The 12,483-nt window shown below is 38.4% G+C and overlaps 1 protein-coding gene across 1 annotated transcript in view; it reads left to right on the forward strand.

Moving 5' to 3' along the window:
* LOC126176779 (DNA-directed RNA polymerase II subunit RPB2) overlaps positions 1-12,483 on the forward strand; it is a 97,358-nt gene that overhangs the window by 19,228 nt on the left and 65,647 nt on the right. Inside the window, exons 5-8 of the mRNA XM_049923947.1 lie at positions 383-541; positions 5,036-5,200; positions 10,268-10,464; positions 10,899-11,018. Of these exons, the coding sequence (XP_049779904.1) occupies positions 383-541; positions 5,036-5,200; positions 10,268-10,464; positions 10,899-11,018 (641 nt within the window). The remainder of the gene's footprint in view (positions 1-382; positions 542-5,035; positions 5,201-10,267; positions 10,465-10,898; positions 11,019-12,483) is intronic.

The following is a 12,483-nucleotide window of genomic DNA, read 5'->3' on the forward strand; positions in this document are numbered from 1 at the left end:
ATTTGTTACACGGAGATACCAAAATAAGAGCATATAGGCACCACAGAACCTCTTGGTGCGGGTCTGCACCTTGGACCTCGTCTCGCCCATCTGTAGACATAACTGCAATTATTAGTTGCAGTGTGTTGATACAATATACAAACTTCAGCTTCCATAATACTTAAATGGGTATTTCTGTATTGAAGAATGATAAAAACAGTAATTCATTAGATATTAGATTAGATTCATAACGCTAATTTGCTTTGAATTTCCAAGTCAAAATTTGCTTGATCCAAGGATATTTCTATGGTAAATTGGTAGAAATTGTGATATTTCTGTTTGATGAGATTTATTTTTTGGTCTTACATGCATAAGAGATGTTTCAATTTTTGTGTTTCTGTAGGTTCTGATAGCTCAGGAGAAAATGGCAACAAATACAGTGTATGTGTTCAGCATGAAAGATGGAAAATATGCGTACAAGGCAGAAATTCGTTCCTGCCTAGAACATTCGTCGCGTCCTACTTCAACCCTCTGGGTCAACATGATGGCTCGGGGTGGACAGGTAATTAGATTTTTTGTATATATTGTGATTTCTGTGAATTTTTGTTGCCCTTCCCATTCACATATAACCACCAGCTTTACATTTTTTGTAAAGTAATCAAGAAATGTGTGATAAGATTGGTTGTTGTGGTACTAAGTAACTACCAATTATCATATCAGTACATCAGATTTAACATTTACATTGTAGTTTCAAGGAAGAAAGTGGCAGTGTTATGATTTTAATTTCATTTGGGGTATGTCATCATTATAAATTCAAAGTAATTATTTTGTGTGCTGCATTTTTCTTCACTAACTAGATGTTTTAAAGCTCTGTATTGTAGTAAAATATGCACCCTGCATTCAGAAATTCATGGAATCAGCATCTTTAAAATACAAATTATTGAGAAACTAATTTCACATTGCTTATAATGGCACATTGTCAAGGATTACTGTGCTCGTATAAATAGTGAAGGCTATAAATAGGCAACCACTCACCCGGAGTGGAGTGGTGTACAGACACCCTTTAAAGATTAGGAAAAAAGAATTCTGATCTAAGTATGTACACTATCTGAAACAAAGTATCCATGTATCCTTACGTATTGTGGAATTAATCACTAGATGTCACTAGAGGCAGACCTGCCAGTATGAAAGGAGGCAGGGAGTATTTTGTTTTAACTAGAGAAGCAGTAATAGCAGAATGAGTCGGTTAGGAAAGCTTGGTGACATCGAATGTGGACTAGTCATTGGATTTTCCCTGAGCAACAAATCCATCAGGGGCCTTTAAAGCCTTCTAAAGTTGCCCAAGTTGATTGTTGACGCAATTATGAAGTGTGAATGTGAAGAAACAATCACAGCTAAAACGAGACCTGGCAGACCTCCTGTAATGACAGACAGGTACTATCGAGCTTTCCGGAAGATAGTTGTACAAAATCACATGAAATCAGTGGAAGGAATCACTTGTGAATTCCGAAAGTACCACTAGCAGTCCAGGTAGTAAAAGGACTGTGGGTAGGGACTTAAAAAGAAGAGATACACAAGGACTGAACAGTTCTTCATAAGCCACATACTCATGAAGTCAACACTAAATGACACTTGTGGTGGTGTACAGGGTGTCTCCACGGAATGGTGGATGACTGTAAACAAGTGATTTGGAGTCATGAATTGTGTAACAACCTGTGGCAATGAGACAATATGAGTTTGGTGAGTGCCTGGAGAACTTTACCCGTCATTGTCTGTAGCGTCAGCAGTTAAGTGTAGAGCTGGTGGTGTTATAGTATTTTTTTCCCCCCCCTCTCTCTTCGGTTAGGTTGTGTAGTCCTATTATTGTGCCAAAGAAAATGCTAAATACAGAACAACATGAACACATTTCACAGCATAGGGTGCTGATAACCGCAGAGGAACAGTTTGGAGGCAATGACTGTATCAGCATGGCAATGCACCCTGTCACAAAGCAATATCTGCGAGGCATTGGTATGTGGACAAAAACATTCCTGAACTGGACTGGCCATCCCAGATTCCCTGTAGAACACCTTTGGGATGAGTTAGAATGTCAACTACACCCTAAACCCCCAGTGTCCAACATCACTCCCTTCTCTGGTTTCAGCTCTTGATGAAGAATCAGCTGCCATTCCTCCACAGAAATTCAGAAACATCTACATCTACATACATGCTCCGCAATCCACCATACGGTGCGTGGCGGAGGGTACCTCGTACCGCAACTAGCATCTTCTCTCCCTGTTGCACTCCCAAACAGAACGAGTGAAAAATGATTGCCTATATGCCTCTGTATGAGCCCTAATCTCTTTTATCTTATCTTTGTGGTCTTTCCGTGGCAGCAGTAAAATTGTACTGCAGTCAGCCTCAAATGCTGGTTCTCTAAATTTCCTCAGTAGCGATTCACGAAAAGAACACCACCTTTCCTCTAGAGACTCCCACCCGAGTTCCTGAAGCATTTCCGTAACACTCGCGTGATGATCAAACCTACCAGTAACAAATCTAGCAGCCTGCCTCTGAATTGCTTCTATGTCCTCCCTCAATCCGACCTGATGGAGATCCCAAACGCTCGAGCAGTACTCAAGAATAGGTCGTATTGCTGTTTTATAAGCGGTCTCCTTTGCAGATAAACCACATCTTCCCAAAATTCTACCAATGAACCGAAGACGACTATCCGCCTTCCCCACAACTGCCATTACATGCTTGTCCCACTTCATATCACTCTGCAATGTTACGCCCAAATATTTAAGCGACGTGACTGTGTCAAGCGCTACACTACTAACAGAGTATTCAAACATTATGGGACTCTTTTTCCTATTCATCTGCATTAATTTACATTTATCTATATTTAGAGTTAGCTGCCATTCTTTACACCAATCACAAATCCTGTCCAAGTCATCTTGTATCCTCCTACAGTCACTCAACGATGACACCTTCCTGTACACCACAGCATCATCAGCAAACAGCCGCACATTGCTATCCACCCTATCCAAACGATGATTTATGTAGATAGAAAACAGTGGACCTACCACACTTCCCTGGGGCACTCCAGATGATACCCTCACCTCCGATGAACACTCGCCATCGAGGACAACGTACTGGGTTCTATTACTTAAGTAGTCTTCGAGCCACTCACATACTTGGGAACCAATCCCATATGCTCGTACCTTAGTTAGGAGTCTGCAGTGGGGCACTGAGTCAAACGCTTTCTGGAAGTCAAGGAATATGACATCCGTCTGATACCCTTCATCCATGGTTCGCAAGATATCGTGTGAAAAAAGGGTGAGTTGTGTTTCGCAGGAGCGATGCTTTCTAAAGCCATGCTGATGCATGGACAGCAGCTTCTCTGTCTCAAGGCAATTCATTATATTCGAACTGAGAATATGTTAGAGAATCCATGCAACAAACCAATGTTAAGGATATTGGTCTGTAATTTTGAGGATCCATCCTTCTACCCTTCTTATATACAGGCATCACCTGCGCTTTTTTCCAGTCGCTTGGGACTTCACATAGGGCAAGAGATTCGCAATAAATGCAAGCTAAGTAAGGAGCCAATGCAGTTGAAAGTGTCCCCAGCAGAGTTCTCATCATCATAAAGGTGAAGGTTGGATGCACCCCATATATATTTCTGGATACTTTTGATCAGATAGCGCATATGTGCAGGCTATTGTGTGGCGATAAGTGATTTCCCATCATTGTTGACATTTTTGTTTGTTGATTCCATCCTGGAAATCCCAGTATTGTAGAGAGGAATAAATATTAATGTAAATTAATCTAACATTAATGAAATTAATGTTAATTTATGTTTAATTAATTAATTAATTAATGTTAGTCATTGATGGAATCATTCAATGAGCACATTGCTTCATAAATATAAACACAGTGACATCATACACCTTTCATACACATTATGTCTGGAAATGGACGAAGCACATTCCATGAAGCTGGGTTAAAGTGGAGGATGCTAAAGAACAGGCATTTTATTTTGCAGCAAAGCTGCATGTCAGCTGTAGCAGTATGATTGATCCTAATGTCATACAAGAGAAAGAAATTATGAATATCTGACAGTTCTGGTCAGATATCCATAGTTCCCTATAAAACTGCTCCAGGATGTCCAAATATAAATTGCTTTAGGAATTATAGTTGCAATAGTAGTAGTTGGGTGAGGCTCCATGTGGGAGGCATGGCAGACTTAAGCTCTGTGGTATTGGCTCACTATAGTGAGACGTGTAACCGCAGCAACCACCTGTGGTTGCCAAACCTTCACCCTCGCCACAATACTCCGTGTTTGCAGTATACCTTAGGCAGTAAGCTGCTCTGTGGTGTTGTTCATTGCGTACTGAGATTTTCCATTTTTTACACTTGTGGGGTTAATATTTTATGTTACTACTATTCTGTGTTGTATGATACAAAACAATACCAGCAGCAGGTTTGTCAAATGTTTCTTTGTTGAAAAGATCAACGTGGAATTGTTGGCCAAAGGATTGCTGTAAGAGGTCAGTCGATGGAAGTGGTTTATGCTTTACATGCCTGCACTGTTGCCAGATATTGATAACGATCCCAACCATTCTGTTGTTATTGTCAAGATTCCTACCGTAGCAGAGTGAGAGATTGATTGGTTGGCTTCACCAGGACAGTGTCGAGTAGTCATAAAAATTTGGAGCCTACGAAACTAATTCCAGTACAAATAATCTTCTCCAAGGTAAGAAACCAATGACCTGGCAAAAACAAGAGCATACACTCATGAGGTTGACATTATATTACTGTCATTTGAATCCATTAGAATTGATACAGACCTAAAGTAAACATTTTTTACCAGCATATACGAGAATGAATTACTGGGTTTCCATTGCTGCTGCTTCACATAGTGTAATAGGTCTGGAGACACCAAGTGAATAAATATTTTGTAATTCTGACAGAAACTTGTATAACCTTGAACATTATTAGTAAGTACCATTATATCAAATTTTGTATTGAAGATTCTTATTCTGAGTGCTGCAGTGACTGCCTTTCTGTGTTACAGAGCATTAAGAAGTCAGCAATTGGACAGCGCATTGTTGCTATATTGCCATATATCAAACAAGAAATTCCCATCATTATTGCATTTCGTGCACTGGGGTTTGTTGCTGACAGAGATATCCTTGAACACATTATATATGATTTTGATGATCCTGAAATGATGGAAATGGTGAGTAAAACTTAAGAATTAGATCCTTGATATGCGTAGTGTTTTTCTCTTTTTATGCAAAGGCCATATGTCATATCTGAACATACTGTACTTATTCTTTTATTGTATTACCTGTGATAATATTGTTTAGAAAGTTTGTTGAGGTCGTGGGGTAAAAGTAAAGATGGCCAAAATCAGTAGTGGCAAAAATGATACTGCGTAACATCTTAATGGTTGCCAGGAAACAAAATCTGGACACCGGCATTACTAGCCAAAAAGACTAACCACTAGATGTGCAGGCAGTTTGCTTTTGCTCCTGTGGTATTAGCTTTTACTTTTGTGACATTAAAGACATACCACAAGTGAATGGCTACTGGATGAGAGAGACTTTGATGGACAAGGAGATAGAAAAGATATTAAAATTGGTCAACATAGAATTGAATGAAGAGTCAGCATAATCCTGTGCATCTGAAACAGAAGACGGATGATTCAAGACAATTCAAGACACTGCTGTGGAAATTAGTGACATCACCGGGGAAGGTACTTTTATAGATACTATCACTGAAGCTTCATGGGGAGCCAAGGTGAGAAATTCTATTTCTGTCCTTGTTCTAAATGATCACTTCAGTCGGTGATACGTAAAGACATGTAGTGTGTGATAGTGCTCCTCATGTAACAGTACTGCAATGTATTCTATTGCTTCCTCCCCTTATTCTCAGACATAAACACGACAGGACTGCCATCTTGCCCATGTAACCAGTTCACTTTGCCAAGTACTATTGTATCTGGAAGACACTCTCTCATAATTCCTTTATTGGTGACAACTGTCCTTAATACACAATTCTGTTTACCAAAACATAATGACAAAAAACAGTACATAGATTATAATTATTTGTTGATTAACCATGTTAGAAGACGAAGCACTGATGGCATTTATGGTTCCTATTTTTAATAACGTCTAAGAATAGGGAGACCAGAGCTCAATGAAGTTAACTGCACAATGTTTGTAGACACTATGTGAAAGCAAACACAATGCCAGTATCATTTTATGTCAGTTACACCTTTTTACACTCATGAACATTGTTTCCTTAAATGTAAATTGAGGGAAATTTAAAAAATGATACTGCATAATGCATACTAATTAACATTGCAGACATAAAAGAAATTAAATTTTAAAACAGTAGGAAAAGTTACTTCCAGAAACCTAAAATTATTCACATTTTGCTGAGAGACTGGAAGTTATTGTGAAGAATAAAAGAATTGTGCCACAAGGAAACATTTAAATGTAACTTTAAAAATCTTGGCTTAGCATCAATATTTTTCATTTCAGCTGGAAGCCTATTGAAAATGAAGCATGCAGGATGCTACTGTTAGTTTTGAATGACTTCATGTTATTCGCTACAAATCCCAATAAAGTATGTGTTAAAAGGATGGCAGTGTTAAAATTCATACACATTTGATTAAAACCTGCATGAAATTGGTGAAATGACACAACTTGTTTCTGATTAACCGTTACTGGGCTGAAAATACCTTTTTTTTTTAATACAGGAATATAATGTGACTAGATAGATAAATAAAGATCTACTCAACAAGTGGCAGCAGGAGAGCCCAGGTACAAAGGTTAAGGAAATTTGCAAGGTTTCTGAGCCAGTGGTTCCTTCTTCTGGCAGAAGGGGAAAGAAGAGGTGAAGGGAAAGGAGTGGCAATGTTTAGGAAATGGGGAGAGTTTCTAAAAGTTGCCCAGAACTGTGGTTCAGGGGTGACTTACTGGACCAGATGAGAAGGAAAGACTGGTTGTTGGAGACTACACCAGATGAGATTTGAAGAACTGAGAGCTTAATGGTGGAAGATAGGGTAATAAGCAAGACAGAGTTTACTGACAAAACATTGTGCAAAAACATTGTGCAAGTGTTAATAAGAGCTTTCAAACGAAGTGCATTGTATGTGGTAGTTGTGAAGGGCGAGGAAAAATAGACAGGTCAGAAAATAAGGTTTGGAAAACTAAAAGCAATTTAAGAAAGCAATAGTTGCTGTGAAGAAATGCTGAGACTGAAGAAATTAATGTAAATTAAGACCACGTGGGAGGTGAGGACCAAGGACATGTTAACGCCAGTTCTCACCTGTGGAGTTCTTAGGAACTTGTGTCCAGGGGAAGAATCCAGATGGTATGCATGGTGAAACAGATACCAAGGTCAAGACTGTCATGTTGCAGAGCATTCTCTGCAGCAGGATGTTGTGTGCAGAGTTCCTTCAAAATACAATGCCAAAGGACATCGTACTTGTAAAGTAAATAAATTAACTTACTCAATTCATTGTCAGTACTTGTTATTATTGTAATGAAATCAGTAGTATGTGTGGTGTCCGTTCTTTCAGACATGTCTGAAAGAACAGACACCACGCATTCATACAGCTAATATCATTAATTCCTTTGTGTTAAAGACAGTAATGTTTCTGGAAGTGATAGTTTGCAGGAGTGCATCCTTCTTTACTCTTAAGAATTAAAAATGTTAGCTTTTGCTGACTAAACAATCCTCAAGTGTTAACATAATTCCAGTCTTTCTGTGTGTGTCAAAAACTTAATAATATAACAGTCTGTTTTCTGTAAGCCACAAGCTGATGTTACCACATTTCTTCATTTGAGGCATCTACATTATATTAAACGTCCTTCACAGTCAAACTAGTCATTTTCAACTAAGAAAAGTACCTCCATTTCCCTTGATTCTGTCCTATTTCAAGCAGTTGTGTGCTCTGAAAGGTTATTTGCTCTGAAAGGTTGTTATTTGCAGCCGAAATAGTTATGTAAAAATTCAATGAAGTGCTTTCAGTATAAAGTATTACCATAAATGAAAGGCAGAAACAGACAAAAATGTTTTATTCTAATAATTAACTGAATAAATGAAGAGTGCATGACAGAGGTTGTTAATTTTTGATTATGGAGCATAAGATTGTGTAACAGCATATTAAAAGTAATTGTAATTAAAATAATGCAAATTGTAGCTAAAATTGTGGAGAGATATGTAAAGGTTTCTAATCCTAAGGTTCTCCATAGTTAGAATAATAGTTTTCATAGGTCAGTTTTTTGAAAATTTTGAAGTGCTGATTTTTAAAACTGTTAGATTGGACTTTGAATGGTAAATGTACTATTGCAGTGTGTTGCCAACATTTATTGTTTTTAGAATGTTTCTGGTAAATGTGAATTTTGGCCTAAAATTTAAAAAAAAATCATGTTATCTTCCCCCCTCAAATTGATTATAGTTTGAACGTACTAATTTCAACATCTTATTCTTGTTGTAAATTAATAAAGATGTACCAGTTTTTGGGGAAATGAGTGTGAAATTAAACAGTACAGAGATGAGTGTCCAGTTCAGAAGGTGAGGATGACTCAGTTCCCCGTGGAAAACTGTAAAAGCCATATCTGTTTAGATTAACACAGTATGGAAAAATCAAGATGTGAACAGAATCCAAATTGACAGGAATATTTCTATGTAGAGAGGAGGTGCCTTTCGAGCACAGAGTTGTATGCGCTAGTTCACATATTGAGTGTTCCATTTGCCATCGGCACTGAGAGAATAAAAGCAGCACTGTCAGATCAATCTGGATCAGTCTACAAGAGCCTCTGTGTGTGTTCACTTTGTGGCAGAAGCTTTGAGTGATACTCTTGAGCACAAGCCTCAAATGGCTGTATGCAGGAAAATCTTTTAAGTATTTGCGAGGGAGATTATGGTTATATTTGATTCTCACTTCATAAATTTGAACTTTAGTGTGGATATTAGGAACATCTAGCAGAATAAATGATATATTGCCTTATCCATTTCTGTTTTGCAAGTTTTTGTTGCCACCTGTATTCCAAATTCACATGTTGACTGGACCATTAGACTGTGTCTCACTTTTTAGATGAGCAAAAGTATTTTCGACTTGACTTGCTGGTGTTTGATATAAACAGGGCCTGCTAATAATGGAACTTTGGTAGAATTTTGAACCAGAACTCTACTAAGTGCTGAGGAAAGAATTTAATTTCTCTAAGATAGCATCATTGACGGTACCAATTGCGGACTTCTCGTTCAGAGGCAAATGGAGATCCTGAATCTGAGGCACTGACAATTCTACAACCATGTAGGCTGCAGATTCCTTGACTTGAGCTGTAGGATGGTGGGGTTTTGGATTCCACTTAATAGGCTGAGGGTCCATTACACACACGAGGTGGTTGTATGGATATTGGGCACTCTGTGGGGTGGACTTTTTAGTTTTTTTAGGTTGAAGGTTCTTGCGAATGTGCAAAAAGGAGAGTGGGGATATGGTTTTTGGTGGAAAGGGGGGGAGGATGTGGACAGACGGGGAGGGGGGGGGGGATATGTTCCGCCACCATCAACAAGCCAGTACTCAGTTCAGTATCAACTTCACTATAGTCGCGCAATTGGTGGCAACTCTGCTCAATGTGCACTCTCTCTCTCTCTCTCTCTCTCTCTCTCTCTCTCTCTCTCTCTCTCTCTCTCTCTCTCTCGACTCAGTGTTGGCAGATACCAGTCCTTCCACCAGAGAGGGATACCATTGCTGCCCAGCGACTTATTGAACCAGAGCAGTGCCAACCTCTGTATCAAACGGAAAAATGGTGCCACCCTTGACACAGTCCTTGATTGTACTGGCAGGGGTCAGATGTGGGTGGCTCTTTAAATTCTCTCTTCTCTGGCATCAATATTGATTTCAGTGCTCTGTTCGTACCTCTCCTCCATACTTTCATAATTCAGGTAAATTTTTAGCTGATGGTACTAATTCCAGATGAACTCTCTTGATTGAGGGACAGATGACTTTGTGGGTTAGTCCATTAACCCTGAGTCAACCATGCTTTCTTCTTTTTTATTGTATTTATAAGGATATTTCACTGCCAGTGACCAGAAGAAGTAATGAAGTTTACAGTTTGTATTGTTGGCAAGGCAATTATCCATGAGCCAATCATCATAATATGTGTACTTTTGCAATGTGCTATTGCTTCGGTAATAATGCTCGTGCTGTGATGAATGTTGTAAGTTATAGAGGGATGAAATTTTCCGTGTGAGAAATGTCATTAAATTGCTTTGTCTGTGTATACAGGTAAAGCCATCTCTGGATGAGGCATTTGTGGTTCAGGAACAAAATGTTGCCTTGAATTTCATTGGTACAAGAGGAGCGCGACCTGGTGTCACTAAAGAGAGGCGTATAAAATACGCACGAGAAATTTTGCAGAAAGAAATGTTGCCACATGTAGGTGTGTCAGATTTTTGTGAAACAAAGAAAGCATATTTCTTGGGGTAAGTATTAGAATCAGATTTTAGTGTTTTTGAATTCTACATTGACTTTATTATTGCTTTAACACTCCGGTTACTGGAAGCATTTATTTTAACTATTTACTCCATTAAAAAAAAGTTTCCTTAAAGAAAATTATTCACAATGTAGAAAATAGAATCCATTAAAGCTCAGGTATCAAGTCAGAAACTGTTAACTTGCTTGCACTGTAAAATAGACGTTCTAATTGCTGGAGTCTTCTACACCACATTCACATTTATATTTAAATGGAAACTTACAGGTTCCACATGTGAAATTGTTATTGAAATTTGGGCAGTCCTGTTAATTGATCATTTTGCAAAAACAAAAATTTCATCCTTGATAACCCATTTTAATTGAAATTAATTTTACTTTACTTCCAGAGCTGGCTTAACTATGTGTTACATCTGATTATTTACAGCTACATGGTGCATAGGCTGCTTCTAGCGGCTCTCGGTAGACGTGAGTTGGATGATCGTGATCACTACGGTAACAAGAGGCTAGACCTCGCAGGACCTTTGCTGGCCTTCCTGTTTAGAGGGTGAGAAATGCTTTTTTTACTGGCAAGTTTGATCTCGTTTTTTTTCTTTGACTGGAGTTTCCTCATAGTCTCAATATTCTGGTTTATTGACAAAATTATGAAACGGTGTATACGCCCCGGGAAAACTGTGGGAATTTTTTCATCTGGGAGAAAACCGGGAAAATGTGGCCTTGTCGATGTGATGGAGTGTGCTATGTGGTTTTCAATTTTGTCTGCCAAGTGTTCATTCCCAGTAATGTTGCTGATTCGCCGAGATATAGCTATAATGGAAAGTGGTATTCTGCTGAATGTGGGTGCTAATGTGGGATTCGTTGTCTCTGCTACGTCCAATAGAATATTCTTTATTAACAGTCCTTCCATTAAACTGCTTGCCAGCTCTTGCTAAATGTAGAACAAATTTATAACTACCTCGAAGAGTCCTTTCACAGCGCCCTTCCACTTTTTTGCTCTAAAGTGGAGTCAAATAATACAAGCGAAAACAAAAATGAATACACATTTGAAAGGAATGGAAACAGACTTCAGTTCATTTTTCTGGAGCTTTAACCAAAATAAATATGCTAAAAAACTAGTAAATACTTCATTTGAGTATACAGAATTTTCTTCTGCAAGTATTCGCAGCTTCCTTAATTCTTCCTCTCTGGCATCCTCTATGATTTCACTATACATTTCTGAATGCTATTTTTTGTCGTGTCTTTCAGTAGACAACTTTCTTACACAAGTAATTTCTATACTACACATGTATTTTTAAAACTAACAAAAAATGAAAAGTTCCCACTCTGGTTTGAAGAGTGTTTCAGAAATCTTGCATTTTTTTGGAGCTGATTGTTCCTTTATTCTAGTAACTGTCTTGCACTTCTGTTTCAGTGTTGTATAAGCCACCTTTCGACACACTCGACAGCACACAGATGGCTTCGCCATGCAAGATGAATTGAGGCGAATTAAGCCTAGTTAGACTGATGCACTGTGCACACATTCTCAGCACTTTGCTTTGAATGCACGCAATTTTCTGTGTATGAGAGAGCCCTGGTCTATATGATCAGTTTCATATTCATCATCTGATCTGTGCAGGATCAGCCTTTTCTAAACCATCCTTAATATTCTCTGAATTGGTGGTCTAATAGCTCCATCCTCCCTCTGCCCACCAACTAGGATGTGCTTCACCCAGTTATGAACGTGTAGTACGTTGTTATTAGTATTAGCACTATTGTGTTCCAGATGAGACAAACATCAGTTTGTCTTAGTGATCATATTGCTTTCATTACCTCGTTAAGTGCTTCTACTTGTAGCCTTAGTTCCACTGTTCTGTTCGATTTTTCTACCTTGATGAATTACACAAGGGTTGAATGAAAAGTAATGCCTCCACCTTCGTTAATTGGGTTTGGATGGGAATATTTTAGTAAATCAAACACAGAAATAATCCTTAGAATGTGATCTTTAATTGCCAATGTTCACTTTTCCACATAAT

This window comes from Schistocerca cancellata, chromosome 3 (assembly GCF_023864275.1).
Source record: "Schistocerca cancellata isolate TAMUIC-IGC-003103 chromosome 3, iqSchCanc2.1, whole genome shotgun sequence".
Classification (NCBI taxonomy): Eukaryota; Metazoa; Arthropoda; class Insecta; order Orthoptera; family Acrididae; genus Schistocerca; species Schistocerca cancellata.